The sequence below is a fragment of the Amphiprion ocellaris genome, chromosome 20 (assembly GCF_022539595.1).
Source record: "Amphiprion ocellaris isolate individual 3 ecotype Okinawa chromosome 20, ASM2253959v1, whole genome shotgun sequence".
Lineage (NCBI taxonomy): Eukaryota > Metazoa > Chordata > Actinopteri > Pomacentridae > Amphiprion > Amphiprion ocellaris.
The window spans coordinates 5159847-5175524 of record NC_072785.1 but is presented as its reverse complement, the minus strand read 5'-3'; the positions used below and the strand labels follow the sequence as shown (position 1 = coordinate 5175524).

Sequence of the window (15678 nt, the reverse complement as noted above, 5' to 3'; positions counted from 1 at the left end):
CTCTGTCACATTGGTTTTAAGAGAAGCAGAGTACTTGAAGTTGGGCCTCACCCAAGGAATTATAAACTTGTGCTGTGACTGCACTCTTTGCATTCAACAGTGTTGACTGTTCTATCATGTCTCAGGGTTTCCACGGACTGAGAACGTTCTGGTGCTGATGTCCAAGCATGGAATCATTCAGTTTAGAAGGGGAGAGTAGAACCTGGGTGGGACATGTGGAATCTACACTTCACAGATGTTCACTAAACTCTTCAAATGCAGACTACCTGTAGATGCTACAATTTTCCTTATCCTTAAATGCATCACATGCATGGGTTCACTGTTGCACTACTGAGCTCAGAGAATCCTCCAGTTCCCACTCACTGACAGGTAGGGGACCAAAAATGAGTTTGAAAAGATAAAATAAGGTGTTGTGATGTCAGCTTTACCTCAACTGAGTGATTTTATCCAGAGACACACAGACCTGCAGGATGTCAGGTGACCTAGCAACCAATCAATCAATCTGTCTGCACTGAAACCATGTCTGGTCACATGCTGGAGATCTGTGAGCAGATTTGGGCTGGGATTTTAGTAATACACACGCTGAAGTTCAACTGTCTTTTTAAACTTGGAAAGTAATTTCTATTTTCTAGCAGCACACTGATTGGTCTCATTTAGCCTCATGCCTGTGATGCAGCTGCTGGTTGGTTTACAGATTTAGGGATGTGGAAAGTTGGAAGAAGCCTCTTTGGACTCCAGAGGGAGCTGTGGGAATTAAGATGCCAAGTGAACCATTACTTGTTGGGGTTGAAACTCTTGGAGGGGTCTGAAGGTCTTGAAGGTTCTTAAATCTAGCAGCTCCAGAATACATTCATCACACATCTGAAAAATGCTCTGATAAACTCCCATCATACATCTCTTCAGTCTCTGTGTTCTTTTGTCCACCAGGAGGAGTCTTTCCTTTCTACTCTGGTCAAGTTTGGAATCCGGAGTGGGAAAACTGCTCACCTGGCCATGGAGGTGGACGGCTTGACGTTTCACCCCACACACTCTGACATCATCAGCAGACTGCTGGAAGTAACACAACGCTCCACCACGCCTTGATCAGCTCCTCCTGAACATCAGTGTTTTAGAGAGTGATGTGTGATGGGAGTGGGTCGTGTACTTTATGCCATCATTGAAAATCAACTGTTAACTTGCTTTTTCACATCTGAATGAAACAGAATTAACATTACAAGTGCTGTTTGTATCAACTGCCAGAATGTTTGTGTGTACTGTACACAGTAAATAGTTTGAAATTAAAGCTACATTTAAATAATAGCCTGTATTTAGTCTCATCAACATGTGTTCATTTCTCCAAAACATCACATTTCCCTCCACTGTTTATTCTGTCCATGGATCGACTCGTGTCTCTCTTTAACACTCTTTCAGCTCCACAGATATTCCTCTCTGTCAGGGGTTCTCCATTCTTTTCTCTTTTCTGTTCCAGCTTTTCAAAGATTAACCACATCTAACTCCTCTCCACCAAACATTAACTGGAATGAAAAAGATAAGAGAAGACTAGAATGTTTGATGGAGCAAACTTTGACCAAGTTATATCATGTCCTCCTCTACCCCTGCAGTCACTTTTCACTGTAGCTGGACTGAAAACACACCTGGCTGTAAACTGCACTGACAGGACCTCCTCTGTATTTGGGGCTGCCTCAGGAATGAGTTAAAAACTGAAGATTAACCACAGAAACCACTTTGTCCACTGACAAGACGACAGTAATCCCAGTTAAAGTAGGAGTGTGTGTTCTGAGATGCAGCATTCAGGTAGTTTAGATTGTCTGAGTCCTGCTGAGTTGAGGCTGTTAATCAGGCAGAAGGACTCCAGGATAAGAACCACGACGGGATTAGCTGATGGTAAGAACCAGTTTATCACCTTCAGTGCTTTAGTGTGACACTGGAACTCCACACCTGCAATATGAGATCATTTAAAACCCTAAACTTCATGCTGAAAAGTTGATCAATTTCTATTCAAATTTCAATTATCAAATTTAAAAGTTTGTATTAGTGTAGAAATTATGCACCAGACATTTATCAGAAACTGAAAAAGTTCAGCTGCTTGTTATTGAGGAGCTTTAATGGTTTTATTTAGCTGGTCAAAGAAAGTCACCTTTAAAGTAAACTGGAATTCACCTGTTGTAGGTTACCTATGCTCAGCAGCTGCTAGTTGTCTCTGAAGCTTAGCCTTGGCCTAACTTGGCTTTTTATGAACTTTTTATTAGCAGCAATAGTTGTTCTTAACCCTCCCCTGATTCTTCTCCCCTACATTCCTGTATCCCCCTCAACCTAACCTGTCAAATAACGCCAAAAAAATAACTTTAAAAAAAAAGAATCAGTTGTTCCCATAAAATCAAGAGTCACTGTTTTACATTTTCTTGAGCTAATGCTTGTGAAGACACTGTCCCAAGTGTCTGTTGGAGTTCTCACCAGAGAATGAGAAGTTATCTCTCTGTGACTGAGTGTGACGGAGGAAAAGCTGAGTACTTGGCCTCTCAGTCTCTGGCTGGTTACCTGGAGAAGGTTCTGCTGAGGGACTCTGTGGTTCTACAAGGGAACTTTAACACTCACATGAGCAATGATGAGGAAACCTGGAGGGGGTGATTGGGAGGAACAACATGCCTGATCTGAACTTTAGTGTTCTGTTATTGAACTTTTTTGCTCGTCATGAAAGGTTGATGATGGACTTTGTAGTCGTTTCATTTCACCTGTGGCTCGTGTCTCAAACATTTTGGTGAAGAGAGGAGCACAGCTCTCAACTAATTACCATGTAAAGGTGAGCTGAATCAGATGGCAGGGAAAGCTGCCGACAGATCTGGAAAACCCAAACGTGTGAACTGAGAATGTCTGGTGAAGACCCCTGTCCATGAGACCTTGGATGCTTCAAGAAGGGAAGGGAAGGCGTGGCCAAGGTTGTGTACAGCCAGGGTGGAGAGCTGCTGACCCGGACTGGAGATATTGTTGGGTTGTGGAAGGAGCTCTTAGTGGGACTCCTTAAACCGGTTACCACATCCTCTGCTTAGTAGGCAGAGGCTGAAGACTTGGAGGTAGCCTTGCCGTTATCCATGACAGAGGTCGTTTGGTGTGTCAAGACTCTCCTTGTTGGCAAGGCGACGTGTGGATGAGATTTTCCACCAGATGCTGAAGGCTCTGGACATCGTCCGTCTGGCTGTCTTGGCTGACACGTCTCTTCACCGTGGCATGGACATGGAAGGCGGTACCTGTGGAGTGGTAGACCAGGGTGGTGATTTCCATCTTTAAAAAGGGGTACCAGAGGGTGTGCTCCACTACTGGGTTGTTACGCTGCTCAGCCTCCACAGGAAAGTTTACCTCAAGGTGCTGGAAGGGAGGCTCCAAACTACTAGCCGAGTGTGAAGAGGCTTGGATGAGAATCTGCACCTCCAACACAAAACAATGGATTGTTCCCTCCAGGTTGGGGAGGAGTTGCAGTCTAGTGAGGGCGATGAAGTATCTTGGGCTGGTGTTCATGAGTAACAGGAAGATGGAGTGTGAGATGGATAGGCGGCTTGGTTCAGTTTCAGCAGTAATGCAGGTACCAGACTGTTGTGGTGTGGACCAGTTGATCTACGTTCCAACTCAAGTTCCATTGAACTCTGGATTCTGACTGACCTGATGCTAGATAAGCAGAAGGAACTGAGTGGATGGATGGATGAAACTGAGAAGCTCCCTTTTTATTTTTTAAAATATCTCTTGTAGGAAGATAAAAACATATAATCTGTAAGTAGCTGAACTGGCCACTCCATGTCCTAATATATATCTAATGAAAAAACAGAAAGACATGCTTCTCCTTTGAGGACAACAGAAGTTTTAGGACAAAACGTGAAACTAACTCATATGTTGAAACTAATGTTTAGTTTTGTTCTGACCACATTAAATGTGTCTGTCAGGATACCAGCAGGCCGGTGTGGTCGTCCTGCCCAATCATCTAGCAGATGACTTTGAAGCCTTCTGTCGCAGTAATCCCGCCCCCTTGCCGCTCCTTTATCGCAGCCAATCAGGAGAGACTTCCTGTCCACCTCTGGCTAAACATGCTGACATAAGGTAACACACACATTCATCGCACACTCAGTTAGACATTTCAGTTCGCTGTTTTATTTTTTCTTCCCTCAATATGACACAACAGAAATATAACTGACCAAAATCCAGAATGTCAAAGCCTCTGCTTCTTGTGATTCCTCAAATGATTCTCAGTAGCAGTTCGAATGATTCACCTCTGTACTGACACATTTCAGGAGATTTCATCTTAACTCAGGTTCAGTTTGCTTTAATTACTGTCATGAAATAAACTTCAGGGGGAATGAAAAGGATAGCAGAGTGTAATTATTTACTACGTTTAGTTAATTACATGTTGCATGCTTTCAGAATGAACTCAACATCTGAAACTGAACCACACAAATGAGATGCTAAACTTAATCTGTAATATTTGACTGTCAGTGGTTCTTTGAAAATGAAAATATTAAAATACAGATTTAACTTTAACAGCCCTGCTACTCTCACAGAAGGTTCCATACTTCTACCAATATTACTGTGTGTTTTAGTGACTTTGGGATCATATCTGAATAGAGAACAGTTGCTTCACTTTTAAGTACAGTCAGATTAACAGATTTGACTCTGCTCCCACTCCTCCCCCCTCTCATCAAAGCACCAACCAGCCAGCTCCTTCTTCACACCTCAGCTCTCTACCACCACCATCACCCCTCCTCCTCTAACTCCCCACCATCACCCCTCCCCCTGCCACCCTCCTCCACCACCCCCAGCCTCTCCATAACAGCTGATCAGGTGAGAAGTGAGCTTAAAAAGATGAAGACCAGGAAAGCTGCAGGTCCTGATGGAATCAGCTCCAGACTCCTTAGAGACTGTGTAGACCAGCTCTGTCAGGTGCTGCTGCACATCTTTAACCTGAGCCTGAGTCTGGAGAGGGTTCCTGTTGTTACAACTCGGCTCTTCAGTTGCAACAAAGATGCTGAGACCACCACTGTATGATGCAAAAACAAAGCTTTTATTGCCCAACAAAATACTGTGCCACGGCTGCCCAGGCCCAACTCAGCCAGATCTCTATGAGGGACTGGAGCTCCCCGGACACAACGCTCCTGTCAGCGAGAGGCCCCGACTGGAAAAGGAGAGCGATTAAGTACTGCTGAGCCACTGATTGCAAATGTGGCTCGGTCAGGTGGCGACACTCAGCTCCTGATCAGGCGCACCCGGTGGCGAGCTGGAGGGTCGTCACACTGTGTTATGGAAGACTTCCTGCCTGGTTCCTGTCTCTAAGACCAGGAACCCCAGGGAGCCTAACCACTTCAGACCTGTGGCCCTCACTTCTCACCTGATGAAGACCATGGAGAGGATCGTCCTCAGGAACCTCCGTCCCCAGGTGAGCCCACATCTGGATCCACTGCAGTTCGCCTACCAACCGAACATTGGAGTGGATGATGCAGTGGTCTACCTGCTGCACAGATCACTGACTCATCTAGAGAACACCAGCAGCATTGTGAGGGTCATGTTCTTTGACTTGTCCAGTGCTTTCAACACAATCCAGCCTTCTCTGCTCAGGGTGAAGCTTGAAGGAGCAGGAGTAGACTGTCACCTGGCTGCTTGGACCATCGACTACCTCACCAACAGACCACAGTACGTGAGGCTTCAGGACTGTGTGTCTGATGTGGTAGTCAGCAGCATGGAGGTCCACAGGGGAAAGTCCTCTCCTCCTTTTTCTTCACCCTGGACACATCAGACTTCGATTATACCTCTGGGAGCTGTCACCTCCAGAAGTTCTCCGATGATACAGCCATTGTTAGGTTTGTATCTGAGGGGGATGAGAGGAAGTACAGGACGGTCATCTCTGACTTTGTTGACTGGTGTGAGCGAAACCATCTGCAGCTCAACGCCAGTAAGACGAAGCAGATGATCATCAACTTCCGCAGGAGGAGGACACCCCAGACTGCACCGGTGAACATCCAGGGTTTGGACATTGAGATGGTGAACTCATACAAATACCTGGGTGTTCACCTCAACAACAAACTGGACTGGACACATAACACAGAGGTCCTGTACAAGAAGTGGTCTCCACCTGCTGAGGAGACTGAGGTCCTTTGGAGTGTGCAGGACTCTGCTCCAGACATTCTATGACTCTGTGGTAGCGTCTGCTATCTTCTATGCAGTGGTCTGCTGGGGAGCAGGGAGCACTGAAAGGGACAGAAAGAGACTAAACAGAAGGTCAGGAGGAGGTTCTGTCCTGGACTGTTCCCTGGACTCCATAGAGGAGGTGGGTGAGAGGAGGATGTTGGCAAAGCTCACATCCATCATGGACAATCCCTCTCACCCACTGCATGATACTGTGGTGTCTTTAAGCAGCTCCTTCAGCAGCAGACTGAGACATCCACCCTGCAAGAAGGAACGCTATCACAGGTCCTTCATTCCATCTGTTGTAAGACTGAACAACATCAGCATCACTGGCTGATGTTAACATAAACTGGACTATATCATTACCACCCCAAACCATAAAATTTGCACTGACATTCTTGCACTGCACATCTCTGCACTTTTAAACTTTATTTTTATTTTTTCTGTTAAGCCACTTTACCCTCATCTGTCACCCTTGTATATATTGTAAATATTATTACTATTGTTCTATTATTCTTTTATTCTTATCACTATGTCTACTGTTACATAAGCTGCTGTAACAATGTAAATTTCCCCTGGAGTGGGGAGAAATAAAGAACTTTATCTTATCTTATCTTAAAGACAAACGTTTACGAGTAATTGCGATGAAATGCTCCAAAACGTACGTATCGGTTATGTTCCACATATTTCACTTTTAATTTGAGAATATTTTAACCCATTAAATTTCACGTGCTGAAGCACTTGTACCTGTGACCACGTGTTTCTGCACTTTTAAAATTCATGTAATTTTTTTTTTGTGAGGAAAACCAATCCATGAAAATAATATTTCAATCTTAACGGGCTGTTTAAAAAAATTAAAGTTGACTTTTGTATTACCTCTCAGCCAGTCTTAAGTCTTTCCTATTAGTACTTACATCTATCTATCTATCTATCTATCTATCTATCTATCTATCTATCTATCTATCTATCTATCTATCTATCTATCTATCTATCTATCTATCTGTCTATCTATCTATCTATCTATTTATCGATTGATCGATCGATAGATAGATATAATACAGTTGTAGATATTTGTGTCACCTGAAGTTCTGTGTACAGTATGATATATTTATAAACTTGCACTCATATACATTTAAATATATTTAAATTTTCCTTGCATTCAAACACAAAAAACACGGTCGATTTAACTGACATATATTGATTTATTGATTTACATGTTCAACAAACAAACAGGTCAAAACGGTACATGTTCACATTTTTAAAAGTATTTTTAGAACTATTCATTCATTCTTTTTTACTGTATTTTAATTAGTTCACGTATCTGCCCCTTCTAACAACTCTTGTAGTATCTGACTGTTTTTAAATGTTTTGTTTTCCAGCCAGATCGTCACTTTGAACCGAACACACAACTTTGTTCTTATAAAAAACTAAACATAAAATCGTGTAAAGTGACATTTTTCCCCCACAAATCTCAGCTCACATGTTGTTTTGATCCACACTCACTGATGCTTTATTTGACCTCCGTCTCGTCAGGTTGACAGAAATGTTGGACACAGAAATGATTCTTGTTTGGAGCTGATCTGCAGCTGATGGAGCAGACTGGTTGAGTCCATCTTATGGTGATATTCAGGGAGTCTGAGGCGGATCAGACTCATCTGGACCGGACCTTCAGCTGTGAGGATCTCAGAGTTCCGTTAGTTGGAGTGAACCAGCAGCTGATGGACCACGTTGGATCCATCAGAGGAGTTCTTCTGTTTCCAGCTTCCTATTAAAGCTGCAGAGCGGAGCCGCCGGCGCATAGCAACGGCTCCTGGGATGCGCGCGCCGCTTGTGGGCGGGGCCAATGGAACGCCGTGCACCTTTGCCTTCATCATTGTGACGTGACGTGACGCTCACGTCACTGTCGACGGATTCCAGTTCTTAAATAGGGCTGCAGCAGCCAGTTTCCACAGTTCATCTGCAGACAGACGGCGAGAGGAAAGCGACCCAGTTCACAAAAGTCTCCAAGAGAAGCACAAACAGCAGCTATGGAAACCAGAAGATGCTTCCAGAAAGCACCGATCAGCGAGGGCACTGTTCGTCCAAACTGTTCAGCCACAGACCCTCAGGACGTGATGAACGTCCAAACTCAGACTTCCAGCTTGAAGGACACGCTCAGAATTTCTCTGAGTGTTGAACTCAAAGCTGAAGAAAAGTCCAAATTTAGTGTCGACCTTCAGGAGGTGGAATCATTCCACAATGAAGGAGACATAGAACTTCTGGATGTGGAATCAGTCCACAGTGACGAAGACATGGACCCTCAGGAGGTGAAATCAGTCCACACTCTGAAGGATGAAAAAGAAGAAGAAGACGGGGATCTTCAGGAGGTGGAAAGAATCTACACTCCCATATATATAATGAGTGAGACACTCGACAGCATCCAGAAGGATGAAAAAACCCCAAAAAGTCAGAAGTCAAGAGAAAAGTTTAAACTTCGTGTCGACGTAGTTGTCGATTCGCTGCTTCTTTACATCTTCAAAGAAGCTAGATACGGCAGAGAATCAGAACACTTTGACACTGTGTCTGAGCGGCTCTTCAAGAGAGTCTGGGCTGAAGTCCAGGATGAAGACTATGATCTGTCCAAACGCAACTTTAAAAAACTCAACAAGGGCATTTACAAGAAGATCTGCAAAAGGTTGCAAACCAAAGATCCAAAGCTTCTTGTGAACCTCTTGTTGTGGGACTGCGCGGATGACACAGTCGACTCCATTATCAAGGAAGCCCTGATGAACCCACCAAAGAAGTCTTCCATAAGATCCAGAATGACTGGAATCTTCAAGAGATTCTCTGGTACTTCCTGAGTCCACACTCTGAAGGATGAAAAAAGACGAAGAGGCCCTGATGAGCCCACCAAAATATCCATGTTATCTGGTACCTTCAGATAACTCCTGCACAGGGAGAACATGCAAGCTGCATGCAGGGGGATCCTGGGAATTATTATTCATATTATTATTTTTATATAATAAGTATTATTATTTTTGTATAATAAGTATTGTTATTTTTATATAAGAAGTATTATTTTTAATAGATAATTATAATAATGCTTCTAACAGCAAAACAGGATAAAATCATATTTTTATACATACATATTGAACATCTGTTCAACAAAAAATAATATTACAAGAAACTTATAAATATTCAAATAAAGATGAAAAAACTTCACATGTGCTGTTTACAAAGTGTGTGTATCATGTTAACTGTTAAAAAAGACTTCTTTTATGTTCGACTGGAAAGTTATGCTATTTTCATTATATTTAAATAAACAAAAATAGCATTATTTTACATCCATCCATCCATTATCTATACACCGCTTATTCCTCACTAGGGTCATGGGGGGGCTGGAGTCTATCCCAGCTGACTCAGGTGAAGGCAGGGGACACCCTAGACAGGTCACCAGTCTGTCGCAGGGCTACATACAGAGACAAACAATCACTCACACATTCACACCTACGGGCAATTTAGAGTAATCAATTAACCTCAGCATATTTTTGGACTGTGGGAGGAAGCCGGAGTACCCGGAGAGAACCCACGCATGCACAGGGAGAACATGCAAACTCCATGCAGAAAGATCCCGGGAAAGCCGGGACGCGAACCAGGGATCTTCTCGCTGCAAGGCGAAAGTGCTAACCACTACGCCACTGTGCAGCCCCCCATTATTTTACAGATATTTGCAATTTTTAAAAATGTCTCAGTTCTCAGTTTCAGCGTTAGCTTACAAATTTACCTTATCTTATTCAATTACAGAAGTATCTAGTAAAACCACAGAAAGAGTTTTGATTTACTGATTTACATGTTCAGTGCAAAAATTTAAAAAAAGGTCAAAACTGTACCTGTTCATACAAAAAAATGTATATTTTTGCCATTCTTTCATTCTTTTTAAGTTGTGTCCATAAAATTACACAGTTTTACTGTATTTAATTATTTTACATATTTCTTACAGAGGAAAATCTTTGACTTCAGATTTAGAGTTTTAAAAGTCCTCAAATTTGTAGTTACAGACTTGTAGTTTTTGATCTGTGTCTTTTTAAAGCCCAGTTGGTAAATGCTGCAGAGTCAGTTTAAGTCACAACGGTTGGTTTTTAGTCCTTGGGCCATGCAGGACCCAAAATTTCATGAGGTGACCAATTCTTTTTGGTATTTTTAACTTGCTATATGTCTCTAGTTTGCATTTTGATATGATAGCCTTTGCAGACTCACAGCTTAATATATATTATCACTGGTTTAATGGACAGGATCCACAATGAAATGCATGGGGCCTGAGCCAAAAGTCCTAACAACATGACAGGACAGAATTTGATAGGATTTTTCCTCATTACGAAAAAATAAGAAACGCCACATGCTACACATCATCATCTGTATTAATAACTTTACAGCACAGAACAATGTTATAACAAACTTGAGACTGACAGAGATTTCGTTGCTATGGTAACAAGATATTCTATAAGTGGGACGGAACAATAGAATAGTGAAAGTTTGACAAACGTATTCAAAGTAAAATTCTATTGAAGATAAAAACCAAACACTAACCATGTCTTGTGATTTTTGGTCAGTGTGATACAGCAGACTATAATTTACACTTAAACATACAAAATAGCTATTTAAATGGTGTCAAAACTGTCAAAATTGTGATGAAAAGTTCAAAATGTAACCCAATTATAACAGACTGCTACCAGAACTGATCATATGCCAAAAACACTATTACAAAGACTATTTCCATTATTAAGTTCAATTTTCAAATGCTTTTGAAGTTTTAATTCTAATTACATTTTTAATCAATTCTGTCCCATTGCGCTGCGCAGGAGCTTTTTCCAAATTCAAAGGTAATATTCTGAGAACAGTAGAGGGTCATAATGAGACAAAAACATAAAATACAAGAAAGAGTCATTTCTTCCATGTACCAGCATCGTATACAATAAAGGCATCATTCAAGTTCATTCAAAGTTAATCCTAGAAAAGGATAATTAACCTTAATTAGAACTATAAAAGACAACATAACTAGACATCTCAGCAGTTTCTTCAAAGGACCTGAAAATAAACTTTCACCTACCCACCAATAACTCTTTCTGTAGGAAAAAACAAGTGAAGGTGAAGACACAATTATTATCAAATATGCATGAAAAGATGCATTCATTTGGATCTGATGGATTTTTTATTTATATATATAAATAAAAATATCGCTCACATAGTTTTGATTGTTGACTTATATTAGATGTGATCTTTGCTTACTGCAAGATTTAACCCTCTGAAACCCAGATATTTTTTTTCCCTTTATAAATTATTTTTAGCACGCCTCTAATCAAGAAAACAATGAGACTTTTTCATTTTTTGGATTTTGTGAAAACATTGCAAAATTGCAACAGTCTTAGTGTAGGCAAATATTAGCACTATTTTTAACAAAGTCCACTGATAATTAGGCATTGATGATCAATACTATCAAAATATATATCTTAAAATGAATTGTATTGATATGAAATAGTTGAATATGGCACAATAAAATGCAAATTCGTTTAACAAGTCAAAACTGTAATAGCCATCCATGCTAGAATGCACTTCCACACAATAAAAAGCTATAAGAAAATGATGTTATTACAACTTTCTTTTGAACTTGCAAAAGTGGGATTGTACTACATCAGTCCTCTACAATTTGTTCATATTTACATTCTGGACTTTGCTTGAACATCATAATGATTTCTGGTGTCTGAGGACTCTTAATTGGTGGATGTCATTCTCCTTAGTGACTCCTTATATGTGAAACTGAAGGCAGCAGTTTTTTGATCTGTGAAGCACAAATGAACATCACACTTGTTGCATGCAGTTGATGTACAGTACCTGTTAATATACTGTTAATCCTATAGTAAATTAATCAGGTAAACATTTAACATAAACCCCATAACCTATTTATATACAGTATGGACACTGCATATATATAATTCCAGTCAGGGCTTTGTGCAGACCAGTCAGTAACGTTCACTTTGGTCTTCTGGAGGTAGATCTTCACCAAGAGCGACATGTTTTACGTCGTTGTCATGTTGGAAGACAAAGCGACGACCCAGACCCAGTTTAGCAGCTGACTGCTGGAGGTTTTCTTTCAAAATCTTCATATATCCTTCTTTTTCATGATTCCTTTAACCTTGACCAGATTCCCAGTTCCAGACACACTGAAGCATCCCCACAGCATGATACTGCCACCACCATGCTGGGTTCTACGCCTCTCCCTTCTTTCTCCAAACATAAGCAACATCTCTGTGGCCAAAGAGCTGTAGTTTGGTCTCATCTGTCCAAAGGACATGTTTCCAGTCTTCATAATGTTACTCAAGGTTGTCCTCAGCAGACTTCAGTCTGGCTTGAAGGTGTCTCATCTGTAGAAGTGGAGGGTTTGGGTTCAGTCCATTTCTGTGTCTTCTATGGCGCTACATCTCTTGACTTGGCTCAGTCATTAACTAGTGTTTTGGTTGTTCTGGCATCTTTAGACTGTTGAGAAACATGGAGGTATGAGATCCCAGAATCAGCCACATGGGTGAGACTCTGGCAGAATAACAGCTAAATAAGGGAACATTGTGATCTTATAACCTGTGATTTATAATTGATCAAACCAGAATGGCTGTTGACTTCCTATTAGCTGAAAAAGGGGGTGTATGTGCTATGTTTGGAGATCAGTGTTGCACTTTCATACCCAACAATACAGCTCCTGATGGATCAGTAACCAGAGCGCTGGCTGGCCTGAGGTCGCTCTCCAACGAGCTGAAGGAGCATTCTGGCATCTCTGACCCACTCACTGACTGGCTGGACTCATGCTTTGGTAGATGGAGTGGTTTTATGAAAAGTTTTGTTATTGGAGCTATGATTGCTATTGCTTTGCTTCTTTGCATTGGCTGTTGTTGTATACCCTGTGCTAGATCTCTTTGCACTAGGATGATCCACACTGCTCTAGGTCCTCTTCCACCATCCTCTGGGATGCAGATGCCGCTGCTGCTGCAGGGTGAATTGTGGGAATATATACTCATTAATGTTTGATAATGTTGGATGCTTACTGCTAAATTGCTTATAATAGTTAATCAGAAAGATGTATTTGCTAAACAGATATACAATGCTTATTATACTGAGTGACACTGATTCATTTCTAAACATAGCGTGCCCTTGTCATTTTTTCAAACAGCAGTAGAAAAGTAGCTTTTGTTGCTGTGCAGAGTATCATATTTTTACAGGGAAACAGAAGAAGAACCAAGGCCACGGGAGCGAGTCAGCAGCACATCAGAGAAGGGAGGAACTGGAACTCACCCAGCGGCCTGCATCTCAACACTTAGATAGTCACACAACTCTGTTAGATGATAAAATACTGGGTCAGGGAGAAATAGCCAGTCTGATGCTGCTTGAACTGACTGAACACTTAGGGAAAGGTATTCAGACCCAGAGCTCTGTATTGCACATTCAATCTTGGTGTAATAAAGACTCTTTTTAACCTGAATTGAATTCTCCTGACTACTACATCAAAAGAACTGGAGGAAACAGCCTAACACATTGTTTTATTCTTTTATGATTAATTTCAGAATAGGCTGATTTCCAACATTGTGTATAGTAAAAAAAAACTACTTTGCTGTCAGTATCCCCATTTCATTGTTTCCCTCTATATGTGGCAGTGCCAAGTGCCATGTACTAATATAAAACCACTGCAGCAGTTTCTAGCAATGATGTGATGCTACATGTATTTTCTGTCGTTCCTCCAATGTGTTGTTTAGCTCAAGCCTTGCATATTGAATCATTTGTGACCAGTTTTAGAGAATAATGAGTCAAGAGGCATTCAAGTCACTGTTGCTAACCTAAAGCAAGAGACCGGTGCTGTTTGCTTTATTTTTTAAATTTTTTGCTTTGTTTTATTTTGAGTCCTGTCCTCAGATTCGTCATTAGTTAATTCTTGGATATTTTCGCTGATTCTTGCATACTTCTTATCTTCCTCATGAAAATTGTCAAATGAGACCAAACATCACATTATTGTCTGTTTCCGTTACTGAGATATACGTCAGGGAATAAAACATGAGTTTGTAGTCAGTGAAATGTCTTTATTGAAGCTGCTCTGTCACATTGGTTTTAAGAGAAGCAGAGTACTTGAAGTTGGGCCTCACCCAAGGAATTATAAACTTGTGCTGTGACTGCACTCTTTGCATTCAACAGTGTTGACTGTTCTATCATGTCTCAGGGTTTCCACGGACTGAGAACGTTCTGGTGCTGATGTCCAAGCATGGAATCATTCAGTTTAGAAGGGGAGAGTAGAACCTGGGTGGGACATGTGGAATCTACACTTCACAGATGTTCACTAAACTCTTCAAATGCAGACTACCTGTAGATGCTACAATTTTCCTTATCCTTAAATGCATCACATGCATGGGTTCACTGTTGCACTACTGAGCTCAGAGAATCCTCCAGTTCCCACTCACTGACAGGTAGGGGACCAAAAATGAGTTTGAAAAGATAAAATAAGGTGTTGTGATGTCAGCTTTACCTCAACTGAGTGATTTTATCCAGAGACACACAGACCTGCAGGATGTCAGGTGACCTAGCAACCAATCAATCAATCTGTCTGCACTGAAACCATGTCTGGTCACATGCTGGAGATCTGTGAGCAGATTTGGGCTGGGATTTTAGTAATACACACGCTGAAGTTCAACTGTCTTTTTAAACTTGGAAAGTAATTTCTATTTTCTAGCAGCACACTGATTGGTCTCATTTAGCCTCATGCCTGTGATGCAGCTGCTGGTTGGTTTACAGATTTAGGGATGTGGAAAGTTGGAAGAAGCCTCTTTGGACTCCAGAGGGAGCTGTGGGAATTAAGATGCCAAGTGAACCATTACTTGTTGGGGTTGAAACTCTTGGAGGGGTCTGAAGGTCTTGAAGGTTCTTAAATCTAGCAGCTCCAGAATACATTCATCACACATCTGAAAAATGCTCTGATAAACTCCCATCATACATCTCTTCAGTCTCTGTGTTCTTTTGTCCACCAGGAGGAGTCTTTCCTTTCTACTCTGGTCAAGTTTGGAATCCGGAGTGGGAAAACTGCTCACCTGGCCATGGAGGTGGACGGCTTGACGTTTCACCCCACACACTCTGACATCATCAGCAGACTGCTGGAAGTAACACAACGCTCCACCACGCCTTGATCAGCTCCTCCTGAACATCAGTGTTTTAGAGAGTGATGTGTGATGGGAGTGGGTCGTGTACTTTATGCCATCATTGAAAATCAACTGTTAACTTGCTTTTTCACATCTGAATGAAACAGAATTAACATTACAAGTGCTGTTTGTATCAACTGCCAGAATGTTTGTGTGTACTGTACACAGTAAATAGTTTGAAATTAAAGCTACATTTAAATAATAGCCTGTATTTAGTCTCATCAACATGTGTTCATTTCTCCAAAACATCACATTTCCCTCCACTGTTTATTCTGTCCATGGATCGACTCGTGTCTCTCTTTAACACTCTTTC

General features: G+C 41.4%; 1 protein-coding gene across 2 annotated transcripts; it reads left to right on the top strand.

Moving 5' to 3' along the window:
- The first annotated feature begins 1476 nt into the window (after positions 1-1476).
- Positions 1477-15569, top strand: LOC118470645 (putative hydro-lyase OCAR_7359/OCA5_c07590). 2 transcript variants are annotated; one of them, XM_055005532.1, is made up of 3 exons: positions 1477-1884; positions 3933-4086; positions 4688-6770. In XM_055005532.1, the coding sequence occupies exons 1-3, from the start codon at positions 1782-1784 to the stop codon at positions 4752-4754; spliced, it is 324 nt and encodes a 107-aa protein (XP_054861507.1). In that variant the 5' UTR covers positions 1477-1781; the 3' UTR covers positions 4755-6770. The 2 variants fall into 2 exon arrangements, with proteins under 2 accessions (XP_054861507.1, XP_054861506.1); XM_055005531.1 differs by lacking the exon at positions 4688-6770 and adding an exon at positions 15198-15569 and having other exon boundaries at positions 1504-1884.
- The last annotated feature ends 109 nt before the right edge of the window (positions 15570-15678 follow it).

Bases quoted from the DNA above. Each gene is read 5' to 3' on its own strand.
- LOC118470645 (XM_055005531.1), top strand. From the start codon at position 1,782: ATGCAGCATTCAGGTAGTTTAGATTGTCTGAGTCCTGCTGAGTTGAGG. The intron at 1,885-3,932 runs GTAAGAACCAGT...TGTGTCTGTCAG, and splicing joins CACGACGGGATTAGCTGATG to GATACCAGCAGGCCGGTGTG. The intron at 4,087-15,197 runs GTAACACACACA...TTTGTCCACCAG, and splicing joins GCTAAACATGCTGACATAAG to GAGGAGTCTTTCCTTTCTAC.